Source organism: Pagrus pagrus, assembly GCF_965226575.1.
Source record: "Pagrus pagrus genome assembly, chromosome: 8".
Taxonomy (NCBI): domain Eukaryota; kingdom Metazoa; phylum Chordata; class Actinopteri; order Spariformes; family Sparidae; genus Pagrus; species Pagrus pagrus.
Window position 1 is genome coordinate 4,411,840 of NC_140192.1, and position 22,471 is coordinate 4,434,310.

Genomic DNA, 22,471 nt, shown 5'->3' on the forward strand with positions numbered 1-22,471 from the left:
AGAAAGTAGACATCATCTCACACTACTCACTCTGGTACAGCAGGTGGCGCTGTGCTCTCACAAGTCGCCATAAACAACAAGTAGAACAAGAGCGTTGCAGCGCGGCCATTTTGTCAGCAGGTGGCGCCACTGTCGCCTCCCGCTCGAAGCTCAGCGTCCTCCTGCTTCCAGGTGCTGCAGTTGAGCCCTTCCGCTCTCCGTACAGGAATGTGTAGACTGCATTACGTCAGTTATCCTGCCAGCAGCAGCGAGAGAGCAGCTCCGTCCAAGAGGAGTTTGGTTACTGTGTGTTTTTTTCTCTCTCTCTCTCGCTTTCTGCGGTGAATTAAAGGGATTTGCGTGATTTTTTTCCCTCTTCTCACTCGGGAGTTTGGTGTCGTGATTTGTCGACGGGGACGGATGAGAGTTTGAAGCGGCGCATCACAGCTCTGCTCCTTCAGTATGAGAAGTTTGTGAACGGGATCGACGATACTCTCCGACATTAGATGGAGGGACTAGAAGGTGAGGAGATATCTTTCAGGTTGTGACTTTTAACACCGGCGAGAGGCTCACATCTGTCTGCTTTACCGGCGTTGTGTTTTTCGCACTTTCAGTGTAAAGTCGAACATTTGCTGCCAGTTTTTGTGTTTGTTTTTCCTCACTTTCTCTCAGTTTTTTGACCTGTTTTCATGTCATTTTTCACGCCTTCGTGTCCTCCAGGTACAGATGCGTGTTACTGTGCGGGCTGTGGAGGAAAAATCCAGGACTCGTTTCACATGAAAGTCCTCCAGGACACCTGGCACAACGCCTGCTTTCAGTGAGTCCACGATTACGATTATAAACACCGCCTGCGAGCACTCTGTGTACTGTAATGAGCATAGTTGTGTCAGCCCTGGTTCTGATAAGTGGATGCTTTGTTTGCATAGAAGAGAAGAGAAAAGAGGGGACAGTCTGCATTGACATGGACACAATTGTGTGTCTCTCTCTTACATATGGCCTTGTGGGTAATCCCAGAAGTTTCTGTCCTGTAGCCTCAACATTGGGTTTAAATCATTGTTCTCACTACAACATGTAATGTTTCTGCCTCAGACCTGTGCACGAGATGATCCAGGTTTTCTGGTCAGTGGACATGGTCCTGGATGTCTTGGGGAGGGGGACTTTGCCCAGGCTGTCCCTCTGCTCTGAAGCTTAATGATTGCCACACTGGGTTTCACAGGTCACTGCCCCCACAGGGAGATATCTCAGTGAAACCTGTGGCTGTGGTTGACTGCACCGCACATGCCAAACACGATCGGACTCTTCCAGGGTTTTTTCCCCTTGGTTAACAGCCGCATTCATGTGCCCTCACAGGAGATAAGATGCCTAAAGATGTAATAATAGTAAACTTTATTCGCAGAGCACGTATCGGACCGAAAGAACAAAGTGCATACATAAACAGTGTTCTCACGTGTCCTGAAGACCTGGAAAATCTATAAAAATCTAATACTAATTCACAAGAGGATAAAGGCATTGGTGTTATAAATTGATTAATTAAGGAACATATGAGTGTGTGGGCACGCTCCCTGTCTGTCCCATCAGCCAGATCTTCACTGAAAACGTCCTGGAAAATGATTTCTAGAACAATAAAAGCAGGAAAATCACTTAAAATCTTATGCTTTCCATTAGATAAGGCTTAGAAGAAGACACTGACTCACAAAGACTTATTCCTCGGGCCCTGATAGCAAAGGCTCTGTCTCCTTTAGTTTTCAGCCTGGACTCTGGAGGAGACAGAAGACCACATTTGTCTGGTTGATAAGGGATTTAAAGGTCTGAAATATAATCTGGAGCTTTAAAAGTAATCAGTACTATCTCAAATATGGATTCTGGGAGGCTAAAACAGGTGAGATGCGATCGTACTTCTTAGTTCTGGTTGTAGTCGTGTTAAGACACAAGAAGAAACTGTTTCAATAATCAAGACGTGAGTAGATAAAAGCATGTACGACAGTTTCTGCCTCTCCCACATATAAAAAAAGATCTTACTCTTGCAATATTTTCTGAGGTGAAAATGGCTCAGATTTCTCTCGTCACACTGTTTCTGGTCCAAACTGTCATGTAAGGTTTGACGGGAGGATCACAGCTGCTTTTTCAATAAAAAGAGCACTCGCTCAATAGTTAACTGTGTCTAATTTGACAGTTACATAATCAAACAGATGATTAAAAATCTGTGAATGTAGCTGATTTGCAGCAAAGCTTTTTCCTCGGTAACCACATACTGCAGAGTATATCCAAAATCCTTTGGTTATGTGACTGGAGGTTGGCTCTGGAGGACTCCTGGCTGGTCCAAAAAGCCTTAAGAATAGAATAAATTAAATGCTGACCGACCAAAATAGCTCTCTTGAAGTTCTGCGCCAGTATCTAGCAGCACGTCGTCCTTACATAACCTGGGATTTCACTCTTCCCAAACACTGACTCTTCAAAAAACACATGCTGCTACTTACATCATCTCAGTGGCAAAGTTCCTGATGCAGCTGACCAATGATCTTCTCTCCTTTCTTTGTGCTGTTGTACTCCCTCACATTTCATGGCATCCTCTGTCGTAGCAGCGTCTTCGTCTAGAGGATAAGTCTACCCAAAAAGTGATAAATTCAGTCTTTATCTACTCAGCCCCATGCTGATGGAAAGTCGGGTGAAGTTTCTGAGTCCATTAAACATCTTTAGAGCTTCACAGAAAAACAGAGTTGCAGCATTTTCCTGAACAACTGAATCTGTTGAGGAGTTGTTGATCCCAAATTGATTTGAAAAGATGTTATTTACAGCTTCGATGGGCGGTCGAGCTCATGCACTTCAGACTTTAGCTCGGCAACTAAAGTGAAAATTTCATCCGTAAAACCACGTGAATAACGTCTTTTCAATTCAATTTGGAATTTGTTGCGAAGCTCCAGAAATGTTTTGTCGACTATGAAACTTGACTTGACTTTCAATCTGCATGGGGGTGAGTAGATAGTGAATCTTTTTCATTACACAGGTTAAGATATCTCCAAGCTGCATCTCGCCTCACGTTGCGATACAGTTATGTTGCTTAACGGGACTCTATAGAGCTCCTGAGTTGTGCTGGAAACCGGTTGTTAGTTTATGTTAGCGACTCGCTTTCTAAACTAATTTTAGCTATTCTTTAGAGGCACTACAACGAGGCACTCGAGAATACGCCTAAAGTCACATCCTTTGGACTTTTGCACCAAATCCAACATGAGTCCTTCTCAAAGAAATCCACAGTCCAGCAAATCGTCCACTGACTTGTAAAGGCAACCGAGACAGACAGAGAGTCTTTCACATATGGCCAGTAAGAAAAAAAGTGATTAAGACGTGTAATCTACTACAAATTGTTACAAAGGGCCCCTTTAAGAGGCTCAATCTCTGAACTTTGTCATGGAAATGGTAGAGCCAAAATAAAATGTCTTTGTTGACGTGACTACCCCATGTGGTGCTCCTATTGTCTATTGTCCAGTCGCTGCCACTCTGCCCTCCACGTACCTCCACCTCGTGTAACATTCTTACAAGCAGACGTCACCCGTGGCCTGTTCCAGTAAACCTGGCAGTGTTATTGAGGCCTATAGGTAACGACACGTTCCACTCGGCTCTGTTCTGCATTCCTAGACGGCGATTCAGAGATCTGAGTGTGCTGTCTCAGACACCGACTGCACAATGCTTTGGTTTTTTTTGGTCTCCAAAGACAGCTGGATATTTCCTATGTTGTACTTCGCTGAATGTGTGCAGTGCTGCAGATGTTATCATAACACTTGGCCACAAAAATAGGATTGCATTTCATATTTATTTACAAAACACAATGCGGTGATACTGAATACCCTTGAACCCCTTTCCTACTCCTGTTGCCCTCGCCCTGAGCACTACCGTCTTCGAAGACGACTTTCATTTTGTTCTCAGCTACACACCTGAACAGTTTCATGACTGCATGTTGTGTAGTTTTAACGTTAGCAGGTTGACAAAATCTGCTGTGGCTGTCTAGCAAACAATTAATAAGTTAATCTGCAGATGAATCGATAATAAAAAAGATAATTTTTTAGTTGCACCTGACTGTGATGTGAAGACTGTTGCGTAATCAAAGCCTGATTACATTAGCAATACTCTAATACCCTTGTGATGTGAGTGGAGAAATAACTGTCACTCTCACTCCTTGAAACTCCTTGAAACTCCTTGAACACAGGAACACACCAGCCCTCAGATAAGGTTCACATGACAACTGAAACACTCCCTCCTCACGTCTTTAAGGCTGCAGCTCGAGGTCCCTCTCTTACCATCTCCACTCCGTCCTCCAACAAAGGAATACACTCCAGCAGGAATGTGGATTTAAGGAAATGAGTAATGTTGACATTGTAGTGTTTGTGCAGGCAGGACCTTTGCATTGTTCATTGAAGAACCACCTGAGTTTACCCGCCCCCCATTCACCAGTAAACACAGAAAGAAGTCAGGTGTTTACATCACTTTATCTCCATATATCATAGGGACATAATGGACAGTAATTGTAGTTTATCCGCTCGTTGTGGAGTGGAAGGCAGACAGGGTGGATGTCTTTGTCTCTTCTGCCACACCTGGACTGATACTGAATACTTGATGCATACCAGTTGAAATACTACACTCTTGACAAGCTTCTTTCACCTCCCTTTTATGCAAATGTTAGTTTTTTATCTGATTGGATCAAATGGGTGCACTGGTATCACCAGGTGATACTGAAACTGATCCTACCAGTACTGTTGCATGCTGTAGCTTCACCAATATTGGGGTTTTTTTAGGGGCCGATACCAATTATAGGGAGTAGAAAATTCAAATATCGATTCAGCGATTTTCAATTACTGCTTAAACAGAGACGGATAGCAAAATATTATAAAGCCAGCGGCCTACACGTCATGGCATTGCGCCTGAAAAGGGGTGGATATTAGCAAGTCCACCCAGGTGTTGTGTTTCCATCACCGATCGCAGCTGGAGCCACTTATCACCCGAGACTACTGCAGAGTCATTTGATGCTGGAGTAAATGCCGATTGTACCCATTCACATTAAAGACAATAGCCCGATGTTTGTGGGTGTTAGTGAGTTTAATGTCCGGTGTGAAATGGCACCATGTTCCTCAGTTTCTTGTCACTCTTCAGCTGACAGACACACCGACACTGATTATATCTTTGATAAGGTCGTATTCAAGACTGATTTATTGGTCGCGCTGCATTGTTGTGTATTTAAATGCTTTCATAAGCATAAAACAGAACCTCATGTTATTCTGCTCCCAGACTTATTTCGCAGACAAATGAGGCCACAACAGCACAGCTACCATTACTCATGCAGTCTTTACCTCAGCAGTCTTTCAGCGCTGCCTCCCCTCATCATGTCACAGTGTGATGAATCAGGCTGGAGTCATTATCACGCTGACCTCATGCTCATTCTTAATTTTTGTTGCTTTCAATGTCAGAAGAACAGAATGTTTGTTTCTTCACATTATTTGTTATAAAGCCATTAACAAGGATGTTAAAGACTTAAACATCGCCCTGCCTGCGTCACAACCAGAGCCTCCCCGTCTCTCCGCTCTTCTCTCCACAACAGACACAAGCATGTGGTCTTCCCCCTATAAGACGGCTCCTTCTTAACTAATGCCAGAAAACTCAGAAATATGTGGAGTCTTTGCCAGAGTCAATAAGCCCCGGATCAACTATACCTGCAGTGCGGAGAGCAACGTGATGCATGGGGCTCAGCAACAGGCCGCTGCCAGCTCTGCACCAGAAGATTAAAAATGCACAAAAACACACATTCCTACTCAAAGTAAAAATTTCTGACTTGTCATTTCAGGTGGTTGCATAAGACGTAAAATGTGATATTCATAAAGTCATCATAGACGTGAGCATTCGGGGGGAATTTTTTCCAGAAGAACAACAGCATCAGCAGAGCTCTCACAGTCGTACTGGTTACGATCGTAGCCCCCATTAATTCATTTTTTTACTGCCTTCACCAAGGAGGTTATGTTTTCGCCTGTGCCCATTTGTCGGTTGGATTGTTGGTTGGTTTGTTAGCAGGATTACACAAAAACTACAGAAGGGGTTCCCATGAAACTCGGAGGATGGGTCTCGGCCCAGAATAGACCCGATACAGGGATGGATCCAGGAGTTTTTTCTCTCTTTCTTTAACAATGCATGGATCTTGATGAAACAAATCAGGCAGATTGAGGTGCCTGTTATCTATGAGAATAATTTGATGCAGATCCAAATAAAAATCTGGATCTAGGAGATTTTAAAGTTCATGTTTTTTGACATTCAAATAGGCTTGATTCTATGAAAGGGAACTGTTGGGCCCCGGCAGAGGTATACGCTCTACTGAGTGCCATTCTAGTGTAACCTTTATTTGATGAGGCAGCAGCACAGTTACACAGCTGCAGACATAAAACAAACATAGAAGAAGAGGGAGCAGTGGGCAGCGTATGAGGACTAACTCCTGATCTGAGCCAGTGTGTTGGTCAAGGGCACTGACTGGAGAATCAAAAACCATAAATTATCAAAACGTTCATCAACATTTAAAACATCTACAGCCAGATATCCATTTTTGCAAGTTGTTCAGAGTTGCTTTAAATGCATCGAATGAGACCAACCTCCAGGAAGATTCAGGCAGTTTTGTAACTGACACCAGGCAGGGGGAGCAGCAAACTGTAAGGCCCTTTTTTTTCCAAGTTCAGTGCATACTTTAAGGACAGTTAGTAGAAATAAACTCTATGTCCTTTGTCTGAACTTCATCACCTCAAATTATTTCTGAAAGGCGAGCACAAAAATGTTGTGAAACAGTCGCAGCATCTGCACAGTCCGACTGCAGCGACGGCACAAAAAGGCAGCAGCTCCGGAGACATTTCTGTAATCTAATCTCCGACAGGACGGCTCTTCATTGACTGTTTTCTGGCAGTTGAACCTGCTGCCACCATTTCACATAACCAGTGCAGCTTGTTCAAGGAACACCCATAGCCTGCAGGTGCTTTCCAGGCTGCTAGCGACTTCGGCGTTCTGCAATCTGAACATGTTGTCCCGGAGCGGCAGCCAGAAATGTCCCTAAATTCCCAACGTTCTTGTGAATCGATCAGCTGTTAGAGTACTATTATGCAATGAAGGGGAAATCATATGACAAGTTCAACTGCTTTTTACATTTCATCTGAAGGAGACAATAGAGAGTGACTAGAAATATGGGGAGAGTTAGCATACAATGTGATCAAGGCCCCCGGATGTTAGTCAAATGATGTGCACTTTTGACCGCAAGGCTAACGGGATGCCTCATTATTGTTTACATTGACCTAGATAAGAAAATGCACACTGAGAAGTTTGTTGTGTAAGTGCGAACAAAACAGCACATTAAACAACCAGCTGATCCGAGGACTTTACCCCTGAAGAGATTTTTTCTTAGGCTATAGATTCGTTCTCACAGCGGTCGTGCAAGCTTCCCCTCGAAACAACTGGATCCTATTAAGGTGCTGGAAATTGGCAAAGTATTTAGAGGCCTTGTTATCGGTCGTGTGCACAAGCTAAAAACAAAACGTTCCTGGTATCCTTTTCCAAAAGTGGAACAGCTCTTTGTGCCGTCTGTTTTTTCTTACTCTGAAACGGTGCACAATAAACGCACGCATGCAAGACCCAGCAGATGTCAGGACGAGGTATTTACCGTGCCCTACACCCTGTTAAGAGAAAAGTACGTGTTTTCGTTTTCAGAAACTTGCCCCCAGCTAATGTTCTTGTCCTATGCAACCTCGGAGTATAAAATGTTGTCTTCAGCAGAATGATTAATGGTTCGAGATGATCTTTCTTTCATCTATTTACGCCATTCGCTGGTATGTAATGTATGAGCTTTGAAAAAATGTACATATAGGTAACCTAGTTTGTGTGATGGTTCAAATATTTAACTCTTACTAAACTGTAAATGTCTCATATTATCAGTGTTCTTGTGGCTCTCATCTCATCATAATTATGTCTTGTAGTGAGCTATTTGTCAACTTTATTCACTAAAAGATGAATTGACTCATAAAAATACTGCAGTAGATTAATGAAATCCTTTTCTTGCAGCACTAAATGCATGTTAACCTGTACAAGACAGACACGAGACACAGACGACACCCACATACTTTTGAAATTATAAACAGGTCTTTGAAATAACACCCAAGGCCTTTGAGTCTCTGTTGTATTATCTCAAAGGAGATTGCTTCACGCTTGGCTTAATTTTTCCCCGTTCGCCCACTTTGTTCTGTGCAAACGTGACCGAGACTTGTTTTCTGTGTCCTCTCAGGTGTTCTGTGTGCTGTGACCACCTGACTAACTGGTACTATGAGAAGGCCGGCAAGCTGTACTGTCGCAAACACTACTGGGAGAAGTTTGGAGAGCTCTGTCACGGGTGCTCTCTGCTCATGACTGGACCTGCCATGGTAAGACTGCTGTGATTATTGTTGATCACCCTGTGAAGAGATTTACAGCCGGTGTCAGTCTGATGTTCCACTGATTTATCGCAAGCAACCCTGTTTCCAAGAAAGCTGGGGCCATAGGGGTGAGAGAGATATTGATGCAGCGATACTGAAGAATAGTATCACTTCCCCATACGATATGATTATAGATATGCTGGCATCAAGTAGAAGCACAGATACTTGTGTAAATAAAGACAAAAGTAGAAATACTGATTCAAGTTCTTTACTGTAAATGTAAAGAAAGTACAGGCTCACACATTTCTAGCTCACTGAAGCTCACGTCATGTTAATACAATGCAGACTATTATACTTAAAGGTAGAATCATGTGGATTTGTCCACGCTGTACGTAAACGCACCAGAAAGATAGATGATTGTTGACTCTCAGTCGCAGGATGTCAAATGGGTTTGTTCCAGCCAGCCAGCAGAAACTGTTTATCTTAAGTATCTGTTTGTGACTTTTCTTTCTTGGACACCACACGTTTGTAACAGACAGAGTGGAGGTTTTTTAAAAAAGGGACTCAAAGTCGGGATATGTTAGATTATCTTTGATTATAACCATCCTTCCCTCACGAAGTGGAACAAAGTTGAACCTGTGACACCTGCAATTTCCTTCTATTATCTATAATATTTATAAATCTTTGCAGGTGTATAATGAGCATTATGTACCAGACTGTTACCTCGGCTACATACTCTAACATTGTTTTTGTGTGTGCTGGCTTGAGTCTAATAAAGTCCAGCGCTGGGTCAGAACTGTTGGACCTCTGTTACTATGTGTGATTGCCAGGCGTTACATACCACGATCGTATAACAACAATCGCCAACAATTTCCTTACTTACTTCTGTAATACCAGAATGCCCACAGAGCGTGTCAGTGCTCGATTATTACATTTACAGATGAGTGATACTTTACATTGGCTGCTGCTGAACATGGCACGTTGGGCTCTCGGCCTCACTTGTGAAACCCCCCCCGGAGGCCCCATTATGTTCCCTCTCGGTACAGAAGTTCTCCACAGTTCACTTCCCCAGGACACAGAGGATCTGGTGGGAAGACGCTAGAACACGAGGTGGTTTCAGAGCACGTCATGTTCAGTCCTCTGTGGTGAGGTGGCTCTGTGTTATTACACACAGTCTAGGAGCTGCTGTTAAAGCAAAACTATATCAAAGTAGAAAGACAGATTAAAAGTTTGATTAATAAGCAAATGAAATGCAACTTTAACTGTCAGGGGTTTAGGTGCCACAGTCCTACTTCTTGTTCTGGTACCAGTAGCTTGTCTGCAACATTGAGTTATGTAACAGATATTACTGAGTAAGCACACTGACTTTGTTTCTACTGCTCGCGTTCTGCAGAACCTGTTACATGTTCAGGAGACGTTTTGTTGCCATTACCTCTGCTCACAGTTTTCATTTTCATTTGTTCAAGTCTGTATCTTCCATCTGGCATTAATCATTTTAACTTTATCACAAAACTGCAGCTTCTGTGACTTGTACCATCTTGCAATTTTGTAATATATCGATTTTATTGCGTAGCCCTACCTCTAAACAATTTCTCATAGTGCAGAGTTGCGATGATCGAGAACTAATACAAAGAAAAGTCACCAGAGAAACTGGTGCGTGTTGAGTTTAATCCGAACGTCAGCCAGCTTTCATTTCGTATCTACAAGTTGAAACATGAAATTCAGGTGGCAGCAGCTCTCGCTGGTCAAAACCGGGGTCACTCGTTTAACACGGAGCCAGACCGAAGTTTTTCTTTTTGCCACCAAGCAACACACACAATGGACTCTTCTATTTAGTATTGGCATCCTGCTTCATCAGCCAGCGAAGCCAAGTGTTTTTGGCAGAGCTGATCTGGCACCGCAGCCTCTCGGCCAAAAAGGGAATCATTGTGGGCCATCAGCAGAGGAGGGTCATGCAGAGCTGCTGCTTGTTAGGCATTCGAGTCCAGCACATGATTGTTTTTGTCCTGGTTTGAATTATTTATTAGTTTAGTTATTGATTTAAAGATGATTGTCATATTTGAAGTCACTGTTTTTGATGAGCTTCTTGTAATTCGTCTGCTTTATCTGTCCAGTTTCACAGCCCTCTCTCCAGAACGAGTCCCTCTTAATGAGTCTCGTCTCTTGTTTTTGCCAGGCTTGTTACAGCTCTGTCTTGCTGTTGAAGCCTGAGGCAGGTTGTTGTGGTGGTGGTGGTGGTTCTGTTCCTGGCTTGAAGGCAGGGAGTTACAGACAGACTCCTGAGATGTCACAATGATTTGTCTGACATCACTCTGATCTCCCTGTAGCAACAGGGAAGCCTTTCCCAGAAGTGACTCACTGACTCAGACCTGTGGCTACTGTGGGAAAAAAATGTTGGCTTCAACTTTCAGCGTGCTTAAATTATTATTCACGAATATATATATTATAGCACTGTACTTACTTTTATTATATTCTAACACATTATATTTTTATCTACGTCCTTAGTATCTTATCAATACTTTACTGACTCTTACACTGACTGCTAGTGCACTGAACTCACGTTGGGTTTACTGCACCTTACTGGCTCACATCCAGTACACTTAACATACCAGTATACAATTCTACAGTTGTTACCCATTGTCCGTTTGCTGGTTGGTTTGTCAGCAGGATTACATAAAAACTATTGAACAGATTTCGTGAAACTTGGAGGATTAACTTTTGGTGTATTGCCGAATAAGAGACAGATCCAGGACGGGGTTTTTTTTTTAGACTTTGTGAGGGTGTTTTTGACATTTTCATGAATTACTCAGGGAATACTGCAGGATTTGGATGGAAAAAAGCGTGAATTATGTTGAGATGTTATTAGAGGTGTAACGATACATCGATCCAATATAATTCATATATCATCAATAATTAACCGATAATCTATTGATAAGGCAGCCGATTATCAACTAAGAAAACTGCTGAATATTTGCATCCCTAGTACGTAGTGTATGACCATAAAGGTTGCCACTGAAAATGATAAAACAAAAGGTGAAGAGTGATAATGGACAGTAGTTTGTTTCTTATTGAATCTTGACTCTATTCTTCACAGAGAAGGTTATCTGTCATTTCATTGAGCCACAGCTCGAAGGTAGAAACTTCTTTACTTCTGTCAAAAAACATTTTCTAATCAGTAAACGGATCAAAGATAAGAAGATGCTGCTGCGCTCTCCTTTACACAGATGTGGAAACTGAAGCTCCCAGTACAGTTGAGACACGATCGGGTTCAGTGTGGCTATTAAGACTATCAGAGAATGTTTTATAGTTTCAAAATTTGTGCAAAATCTGTCGATCCTGGGACGAACTACATGCTAATCCAAAACAGAGTATGTTGTGTAATCACACCAGAAAAGTGCCGGTCAGTGTGATAACTTAAAAAACTATTTTGAGTGTGCTGGTGGTGGACGTTATTCTCCCACAGTGCGATGCTCAAAGGAATTGGAGAAGCTGCTCACAGCTGGAAGCTATTAAAGCAAATTATAAATGGCAGTGAAACAGCTTCAGAAACATTCCTGAAAACAAAAATTACTCATACATTTTTCGGAGAAAAGCTTTTTTGCGTCTTCCATTTTTCAAAATGGTTAAGTATGTTAATGTCTAGTCCCACAGACAAATCGCCCTCTGCCACAAAGATGAATGTCAAACATCCTTTGTTTCAAAGCGGAGCTGCACAGTTAGTCTGAATATTATCTTAAATGGCAACATGGCTAAGTGCAACATCCCAATCACAGAAGCTGCAGTTTGTTTTTTTTTGTAAAAGTCGAATGTGTCACAACAGAATGTAATAATGAAGCATTGTGGTGCGACAGAGCAGCCTACAAATCATATTCTCCAGCAGAGGAACAAGCAAAAATCACATCATCATCATCATTTAGAGATTATTATGCCAACAAAGATGGTTGGGGTCAGTCATAATCATCAGAATGCCAGTGAAAATGTCCTGCTTCTGTTAAAGTTCTTTATATAAGTGTTTAATGAACACATTTGAGGTATCATTGCAAAAAAAGAGACTATTTTACTCTCTAGTATTGGTATCAGCATCATCTCGTGATCTAATATCGTTCAGCCGTCTTTCAAAAATAATCCCGAACGTTGAGGAATATTTTTTCCAGCGTCACTTTCCTGCATCACTCAGGTGCACGTGTACATTTTGTTCCCTGCCAAATTGAAACGTATGCCTAACACCTACAACATTTCACAACTGATCATGACACCAACATGTTTTTGTGTTTAAGTTATGTGCACAATTAGATCACCTGCTTGCTGAAGGGCAACAGGATACACATGATCTCATCTTGCATGAGAGGGAGAAAGCCAGATGAGGAGTGAGCGTAACACAAATTTTTAGAAAAGGGAAATGGGTCAGTCATTGTTAATGGGAGAGAAAGCACATGACAGACAGCGAGCTGGTTTCAGAGGGTTCAAAGCGAGGACGTCAGCGAACAAGTGGCTCAGACCTGTACGAGGAGGTGACATCATTGCAGATTCCAGACAGCGTGAGAGAAGCAGGTGTTACCACTGTGTCACAGCAGGAGGAGGGCCGACGGCACACATTCATCTCTCATGAGCAACGCCTCGCACTCGGCGTATTACTTCTCCCTGCTTCGAGTCGAGTGAACACTTTGAAGATCAGCTCTTTTTTGTTTGCGGTTCCAGGTGGCCGGAGAACACAAGTATCACCCTGAGTGCTTTGTGTGTCTGAGCTGCAAGGTGGTGATTGAGGACACGGATACCTACGCCTTGGTCGAGAGATCGAAACTCTACTGGTAAGACGCCCTGCACGAGCCTTTTTAAAGCTTTTTGTATATTAGACACTGTTGGAAACATTCAGCATGGCAGGTTTTGAGTTAACATCCTTGAAACACCAACTTAATTAAAGCTGCAACAATTTTGATTATCAATTACATTTTAAATCACCTTTCAAGCAAAAATTGTCAAACATTTGCTGGTTCCAGCTTCTTAAATATAATGATTTGCTGCTTTTATTTGTCATTCATGATACTAAATGAAGAGTATTTGGGTTTTGGTCTCTGTTGGACAAAAGAAGCAATCTGAAGCTGTCTCTTTGGACTTTAGCAGTAAAATTTTTCACAATTTCTTGGGATTTTATTGATTTAAAGATTACAGTGTGGAAGTAAAGATGTTGATACACCGTTGAAATAAAGAAGTAATAGTGGAAACATTTCCTTTCGGTACAGTTGTGCTTTTACATGAACCATATTGTTTTACTTGTTATGCATAGTGGCATCGTCACTGTTCTCGCTCAGATATTTAATGTGTATTTTTTCAGTTATGAATTTATCATTAACAGATCAGTGTTCATAAGTTCATACTCAGTCAAGTGTTAATTAACAACCACATGCAATGATTCGCCCCCTTTTTTCTGTCCTGTGCAGTGGAAAGTGCTACAAGCAGGTCGTCCTTACACCAATGTTGGAAAAGCGCTCTCACGACTCGGTCCTTGACTCCCTGCCCCACACAGTGACCCTCATCTCAATGCCCTCTGCGGCCAATGGCAAGAGGGGCCTCTCCGTCTCAGTGCTGAGGGACGTCAACGGCTCGGCCAGCGTTCAAGTCAAAGAGTAAGTGGGACCGAATGAGTAATGCTTTACATAAGACTGATTATGGGTCTGCTAAATAACAGGGTGCTGGTGTGGTTAAGTGTGCACCTGCAAGGAGAGGTAGTTATCGATAATTTAACCCAGAGCCGTCGGCGGTTAAAAAAAAAGCGATTGTTCTAAAATGTTGAATAACTTTTGAACTGCTCATCCTGTCGTTATTCTTTAAAAACACATGTGAAGTGGAATTTCTCAGCTTTTAAGTTGTATTAGACGTGTTGTTTGGCCATTTAGGGTAACCCAGGTAGAGGATGATATAATAAATGTCTGTAACTTACTTTGGAAAGGTCAGATATAAACAAAAATGTACAAGGCACTCTAAAACATCCAGGTTCATCCTTTCAGACGAAAAGGATTCATCGCATTGGAAATATCCCGTGATTCTGACCGAGTTCAGGGACTTTGTAAGACCCAGACTGAAACTTAAGGTTCTCCTGAATCACACTATGTATGGCACTTGATGCTGTCCTGCTAGAATAGTGGAGGGTAAAACAAAATAAATGCAGAGTCAGGCGCTCAAATATTGCTCTAGGTCTTTGAGGGTTCATATGATGTAAGAGTGTGACCCTGTTCTCCTTCACCTACTGACCCTCTGTCGTGTTAATACTCACATACAAGTGTTGGTGCTGTGTTGTTCCAGAGTCAGAGGGATGCTTATTAGTCCAGAGGTGCGAAATGCCATCCACGTCGGGGACAGGATCCTGGAGATCAACGGCCTTCCTGTCGGGACACTGATGGAGGAGGAGGTGGGCCTACACCTTGAACACATGGAGTGATATATGTTATTCTTCAGCTGGAGCTAATGAGCGTTGCTATTAAAGGGCAGGGCCATTCCCTGAGTGCAATTTGTCAAAGCTATGTACGTTCTTACTGTACAACAACGGCACATGATTTTTGGCATTCCTCACATTCCCCCATCATTTATACATTCTTCAGCTGGGAGAGGACGGTATGTGGAATGACTGTACTTAAAAGCTCGTTCCCACAACCTCACCCTCGCTTCATACCAGCTCTGTCATCACGGCTTCCATTTATTTGCTTTTTATTGTTTTGTTTCCAAGCTCCAGCCGACAGCATCCTGTTTTCTCTGTGACACATTTCAGTATTATACACGGCCTCAAAGGCTGCATCACGTTAGCTGCAGTCCAGTCCTGAACTTCTACACGTCCCATTGTTTCATCGAGTCCTGCTGATCTCACTCTTCTACTCTCTGTAGTCGAAGCACAGTCATTTGACACTTTATTAGGTAGCTAAAGTTAATGTGGTCTAATGCAACACTGCTGCAATAAATCCTCCATACATGAAGGTTTTAATGTTTTGTTTCAGTTGAAATTATTTTGAAAAGATGTCAAATCGCCCGAAGGATTTATAGCAGGACTGTTGTTAGTTTTAGCGTTATTAAAACAGGCAACCGAGTGTGTGTTAGCAGGAGATCAGCAGCTTGTTTTTGCCACCTTTAAAGATGATATACTTTTAAAAGTGATAGTTATTTGTATCTGCCATGAACTGAAACAGAAGAACGTTACAATAAATGCCATTCATATATTTAATTCATTATTATGACCTAATATTTGGGTTTGTTCAGGTGGATGATCTAATTCAATGCACCAGCCACACGCTGCAGCTGCTCATAGAGTACGACCCGGTCAGGCAGCGTCTGGACCGGCTCAGGCTCGGATCACCGAGAACCCGGCTGGGAGTCCCGGCCACATCCCGCATGCGTCTGTCCTCGCCTTCTGATGCGGTCCTGGAGAGAACCGACGTGGTTGATGACGGCACACTGAAAAGGAGGTCTTTGAGGTACGTTGGAGCAGCCAGAACACACACAGGACATGAGTGTACGAGGGGTCGGCCGGTCCCTTGAGTCTGCATCATTTTTGTAATTCTCAATCCACCACATTGTCTCTACTCCAGGCGCAGTAACAGCATCTGTAAGTCACCTGGGCCAAACTCTCCTAAAGAGACGCTTTTTATCACGCGAGACATCGGCCGCTCTGAATCCTTGAGGTCCTCCAGCAGCTGCTCTCATCGCATCTTCCGGCCTTGTGACCTCATCCACGGAGAGATCTTAGGAAAAGGCTTCTTCGGACAGGCCATCAAGGTCCAGCCTCGTTTCTTACTACCACCATTCAGTACTCTTTTGGTTCCCTCACGCATCGGGCTTCATGTGTTGCTTTTGTCCCACTAACAGGTGACTCATAAAGCCACGGGAGAGGTGATGGTGATGAAGGAGCTGATCCGCTGTGATGAGGAGACCCAGAAGACTTTCCTGAAGGAGGTCGGTGTTCTTCCTCACAGACAAAACAGAGTCGTCTGGCTCCGCATGGAGCTGTGATTTATTATACTGATGACTGAAAGTATGCTTCATGTTCCCACTGTAACTTATTATTTTGTGGTTTTTGCCTCAGTCTGATGGGAAAACATTAAGCAGGTTTAAAGTGTGGTTAATGTTTTTTTAAATGGATTAAAGGAGACAGCCTTGACTTTATGCACAGAGCCTTTAAATTTCACTTCTGTGGAAACTCATTAGAGATTATCAGCTTGCAATCGCGCTGGTAGAATTGCCTTTTAACTTCTTCTCCGTCTAATCTTCAGGTCAAAGTCATGCGAAGCCTCGATCATCCCCATGTTTTGAGGTTCATCGGCGTTCTCTACAAGGACAAGAGGCTGAATTTGATAACTGAGTTTATCGAGGGAGGCACCCTGAAGGATTTCATCAGAGACACGGTGAGTTAAACTAGTTGATTCACTTAACCCTCTCCCTCTCCTCCTCCTCCTCCACAGCAGAGCACAAAAAAACCCTTCAGTGACCACAGAGTGAGCTGTTTGCAGTGTGGGAGGGGACTGACCTGAAGTAAACTCTGCTCCGATAGATAAGTGGGCCCTCGGCTCTGTAGTGGGCCGGCTGGCATGTCGACTGGCCGAGACGTGGAATGAGAAAAGTTGTAGAAAGTGTTCCCAGGTGATATTTAAAGGGGCTTTGCTCCCCCTCCTCCCACAGCCGACTATTTTGGAGGAGCAGTTAGGCTCAGCTCACAGTTCAGGGAGGAGAGGGAGAGTGTTTTTATTTTTGTCTCTAATTATGTTAAAGTATGTGGGCGAAGGCCAGTTTTTTAATGTGATTCAGAAAGGTTTTATTTTGTTTACTGTTACTGTTTCCCTGTGTCTACCTCGGCCTCTGAGGAAGCTTCTATTCATTTCTCTCCTTTTGTTTTTTCTGTTTGTCTTTATTTGGGACTTACAGGACCCGTTTCCATGGGAGCAAAGGGTGAGCTTTGCAAAGAGCATCGCTTCTGGCATGGTGAGTTGGCCTCTTGCAAAGACATTATTACTAAAAGTGAAAGTGGGTTGTTTTTTAGCTGTTTAAATGTGCTACTGGACCCCTTGTGGACACTGGGGTCACCACAGGAGGTCCTGAGATGATTAGTGGGAGAGTAAAAGGATCAAAGACGAGATATTTTCTCTATTTTAGTTTATTAAATATAAAAGTTTGACCTCTTCAGGCAACTAAAATTAATATAATCTGTATTAGTTTATCAATGTCTAACCCCCCTTTAATTTGTTTATTGTTTTTCATGTTTTAAGCTCTAAATATTAAACCCGACTTCCACCATTTTTGCGATCTTTGCTGAAAAGATTTCCTGTATAAAAGTGAATTTTCCAGCACACGCGTTCACCATCCTTGTTTCTCCTCTTTGTTTCAGGCCTACCTCCACTCAATGAGCATCATACACAGAGACCTCAATTCTCACAACTGCCTGGTTAAACTGGTAGGTGTCACGGCATCTCGCAATTACGCATCATCATAAAATTTGAACAATGAGAATAAAGGGTGGGAACGTTTTCCACTTTCTGGCTTCATGAAGCACTTAAAAGTTGGCGTATATTCAGTTGTGACCGTTCCAAGTCTAAGATAGTTAAAGACCTTAATGATTTTTTATCAGATCATAAAAGCCTATGAGTCCTTGTCATTACCGAGCATGTACTCGTCTGCCATCAGTAGTTGATATAAGAAGTATGCACTCTCAAAGTAACGTTGCTCCCTCAACAGGACAACACTGTGGTCGTTGCTGACTTTGGACTGTCCCGACTCATCGTAGAAGACAAAGTCAAGCCTCCACCTGAAAAACCTTCCAACAAGAAGAGGACGTTCAGACGTGTCGACCGAAAGAAGAGGTACACTGTGGTCGGGAACCCTTACTGGATGGCTCCAGAGATGCTCAATGGTGAGAAAATAAAAAAAATGAAATGCAAACTTGGTTTACAGAGGATGTGTTTCTGGGTCAATAAGTGCATTTATCTGATCCTTTTCTCAACATTGTTTCAGGTAAACGCTACGACGAGAAGGTGGACATTTTCTCTTTTGGGATCGTGCTGTGTGAGGTAAGAACACGATGATGCTACTCTGATTATCTGCTCTGATAACAAAGTGGGTTTTTTTGGAAGGCATTTCTAAAATACACAATGTGGAAACACCACTAACTGTTTTTGAAAACAGATTCTCCACAACTGCATTGTTGGATCATGACAACAAAACCTTCACAAAATATCAGCTCACCAAATAAATCCAAATCTAAAAATCCAGTTGAATGCTTTAAGGACATCATGTAGAGTTTACACGGCAGGCACAATTGTTGTTTATTCATGCACAGGTCAATTTTGAGATTTTATTTTGCTTGCAGCAGTCCAATTGTTTGAGACTTGCTATTATCCAAAATCCCTCATGACTAATCACGGGGGATTCAGATCACATGTGCAAAGGTGGGGAGACTGACTCCTTATTGAGGACTGGAGGCAGCTTGGGGCATTTCCCTCCCAGCCAATCATGGTGTGATGACACCCTGTTTGTAAAGGCTTAAAAGAGGTGGGAAATGGGCTCTCACCCTCAGTCTGAATCTGTCCCTGACCCTTTATGAACCTCATTCCCCAGAGATTGCCAGTCAGAAACTCTGGTCTATTTAGGCCCTATTGGGTTTTCTTGGCTGCCCACATCTTTCTAGGGAGGAGTCTTTGTTTATTTGGGAACCCCTTAAAACCCCAAGCCCCTTTACACCTTCAGTTTACCATTTTATTTCCCTGGGGCTTGTAGAAGAGGCATTTGTTTATTGGTTTATTGTCCAAGTAGCGGACATTGGGCATTCCCCTAGTTTTAGACTTTTTAATCAGTTAATTTCTGTTATGGAAATTAGTGCTTATTTAACAATAATGGCATCAAGAGCCATGCATTATTTCTTTTAACAAAAAATGTCAAAGGAATAACGCACGATGTTAAAGTGAGACCAAATTCCTGGATCCGTCCCTTTATCCACATCTGCACCAAAGTCAATGGGGTCTAATCTGGGCCGAGACCGATCCTCCATCCAAGTCGGGTGGAAATCAGTTCAGTAGTTTTTGTGTTATACTGTGTTGATGGTAACCCACTCTTCTGTCTTCTGATCCAGATCATTGGAAAGGTCTATGCGGACCCTGAGTGCCTCCCCAGGACTCTGGACTTTGGTCTGAATGTTGGAAAGTTTGTGGAGAAGTTTCTCCCTGAAGACTGTCCACCAGCTTTCTTTCCACTGACTGTGGCCTGCTGTGACCTCACGCCAGACAACCGGTGAGCAACTGCTGTTATTTTAATGTACATAGTTGATTCTGATCATTTAATCCAGAGTGCTGCTTCTCAAAAAAGAGCTGCAGCAGCTGTGCAGCAACAATGTAAAGAATCCTGTGGGAATAATGGTGTTTATCAGCTTGAAAGACGGGCAGTCATTTGATCTCAAATGAGGAAAAAACAACTTCTTTTTTTAGATGCCATCTCGACCTGCCTGCGCTGGGGCACGCCTCTACATGCTGCCAGATTGCTTCCTCGTGTTTTCTCTCAACCTTGTCAATCTGGTTTTAACCCAAAACCCCCTCTGTGTGCCCTCCCTGCCCTTTTTTTTTCCCCTCTTGCTCCTCCTCCCTCAGTCCACCTTTCCAGAAGCTGGAGGACTGGTTTGAAGCTCTGTCCCTCAACCAGGAGCTGGGGATCCCCCTGCCAGCCGAACTGGATGAACTGCACCAGAGTCTGAGTCGACTCCACTGGCCTAAAGACGTCTCCCCGACCCAGAGCACGGATCAGACACCGCCTCCCACAGAGGCTTCTTCACACTCATCCACCATGACGGACAATGGCACCTAGTAGCTCTCCTTTTTTATGTGACCCCTCTGAACTGCTGCACTAATACTGTGGACGAGAAGAAGAGGAAGATTGCATTGAACCCGAGCCATACTAGAACTGGATAACCTGAGGTAGCTGGACCAATCTCCCTGTGCAGGACTCTTGAGAGCGCCAAGAAACTGCACCGCGAGTGGAAAGACACATTTCAAAAAAGACAAGTGTTATTTACTAATAATGTATTTTTTATTTTTAACCTGCTCAGCCCTCGTTCAACACGCGCAGGGCTGTACTAATGTTTACTGTGTACAAACGAGCATCTATGTCAGGTGAAGGACGGCACACATTGTTTTTCTGGTTCTGGAGTCGTTGTTTGCTATGTGTGGTATGCGCAGCGATGAGTTCTTGCCCACAAGAGGACATCACTTCACTGCAGCAGCAAAGAAAAACAAAGATGCTTCACGGTCCATGTAAACAATAGCGCAGAGCGAGAGAAGGAAATCAGGTGTGACTTGTGGCGGCGGTGGAAACAAAACGCTCTCTGACCCTGAATAGTTTCATCAATCTGAGATTAGACACAAGATCGCAAGAAAAGAGGTGCTTAGATTTTTTTTTCTGAGCACTGACATTGTAAATTTTGACGAGACGGTTAAAAGTATGATTCTGTACTTTGAAGTCTAATTTCTCAGAGCGATGAATGAAGACGATCTAGACTCTTCATGTTCGCCACGCTGACGTCGATCACCTGACGCAGGAGCTCTTTCTTAATAATTGTCAGACATAAACATGCATTAGTTGACCATGAAAAGTCGGTTTGTACAGATGAACTGGATTTTTTTTTTCTTTAGCAGTGTATATAAGTGTGTACATAGTGTGCCTCTAATTGGATGTCATTTTCTAATGGGAATTCTAGATTTGTAGATTTTTAGACATTTCGTCAACAATGGACGTTTCTGCCTTCTTTGCTACGATCACGCAGGGTACGGACGACCATTTGTAACCACTATTATTTATATCACTGTAGTGTTTCATAAATAAACCATATGAAAGTTGGTCTTTTTGTTGTCTCCTCAATTTTGCATGTCAAATCTGCTCTTTGGGATTGAAATGAATAATGAGTCAATCTTGGAACTCACTGGTTCTCATCTGAGGACGATTTAGCATTTCTGCTTTTATATGTAGAAGAAATTCATAATTATTAAGTCTGAGTCTGCAGGAAAACAAGCAAGGAATCAGTTCTCAGTAAAAAATTATTGAAATCATCATATCATGTTTTAATTACTTGAGGTTTTGACTCTTGGTCAGACAAAAGCTGGTTTTAGACCTAATCTTTGACCCGTGTTGATGTGCATTTGCTGTTTTTCACATTTTATAGAGTAAAAGATAAACGGGCTCTACAAAAAAACTTACTTGCAGCATTAAAGGATCAGTTCACCTAAAAATGAAAATTCAGTTATTATCTAATCACCCCATACTGATGGAAAGTCTGGTGAAGATTCATAATCGACAAAACATTTCTGGACTATTACACAAAATGGCTCTGTACACTTCGTCTGGCACAATCTAAGCCTCCAGAAGCCCCAAGATCCCAAATTGAATTATAAAAGCAGCCCTTTTTAAAAGAGAAGATCTTCACTGTAGCTGCTTTCAAATCAACTTGGATGTCAGGGCTTCTGGAGACTTGGTTTACACTGGACGAGCTGCATGGGGACGTTTTTTCAGCTGGTATCCTCCATTACTTTAGTTTTTTTAGGAGAGAGCGGCAAAGCTGTTTTGCCGTGAAGCTCCAGAAATGTTTTGTTTTACAAAATTTCACCTTACTTACTTTTAGCATGAAAGTGAGTAGATAGAGACAGACATTTTGGGTGAACCTATTCTTTAATAATGATTCTCATCAACTCTAATTTCAGTCAACTACTTTCAGCACCTTGGTACAGAGCCATGGATCAACGGTGAATATTGTCTCCTGAAGTCTTTCCCTTCAAAGTCCATGTCTCATATCTAATTAGGAATAATTAGAAAGGAATGAAAAGTGTGTGTGCCGAGTAAAATTAAGAAACAGGTCTGACAGAGTTCAGATGTTTTTCACCTTAACCTTCTTTCTAAAGGAGACTCCAGTGATTGAAGTGATGTGTTTAAGATCTGCCAACAGAGGGAGCTGGTGCAAAAAGTTCCTGTTGTGAACTGTGAACAAACCTTAAAATAAGACGCTTGTGACTGCTGTTCTGTTTTTCTCTTGGCGGAAAAAATCCCTTTAAGTCTGCAATTAT

At 42.6% G+C, this 22,471-nt stretch overlaps 1 protein-coding gene across 1 annotated transcript; it reads left to right on the forward strand.

Annotated features, from left to right (window-relative positions):
• The first annotated feature begins 41 nt into the window (after positions 1–41).
• limk2 (LIM domain kinase 2) lies at positions 42–21,254 on the forward strand. Its single transcript, XM_084359842.1, has 16 exons — positions 42–501; positions 700–796; positions 8,273–8,408; positions 13,098–13,207; positions 13,838–14,023; positions 14,700–14,805; positions 15,645–15,859; positions 15,974–16,160; positions 16,251–16,337; positions 16,655–16,786; positions 17,304–17,360; positions 17,764–17,829; positions 18,111–18,285; positions 18,387–18,442; positions 19,501–19,658; positions 20,012–21,254. Exons 1-16 carry the CDS (start codon positions 486–488, stop codon positions 20,223–20,225), a joined length of 1,998 nt encoding a protein of 665 aa, XP_084215968.1. The 5' UTR covers positions 42–485; the 3' UTR covers positions 20,226–21,254.
• The last annotated feature ends 1,217 nt before the right edge of the window (positions 21,255–22,471 follow it).

What these genes read in the sequence shown, in the direction of transcription:
- limk2 (XM_084359842.1), top strand. An exon ending in CTGAAAAGGAGGTCTTTGAG is followed by an intron (nt 15,860 to 15,973) that starts GTACGTTGGAGC and finishes TCTCTACTCCAG; the next exon opens with GCGCAGTAACAGCATCTGTA. An exon ending in AGGATTTCATCAGAGACACG is followed by an intron (nt 16,787 to 17,303) that starts GTGAGTTAAACT and finishes TGGGACTTACAG; the next exon opens with GACCCGTTTCCATGGGAGCA.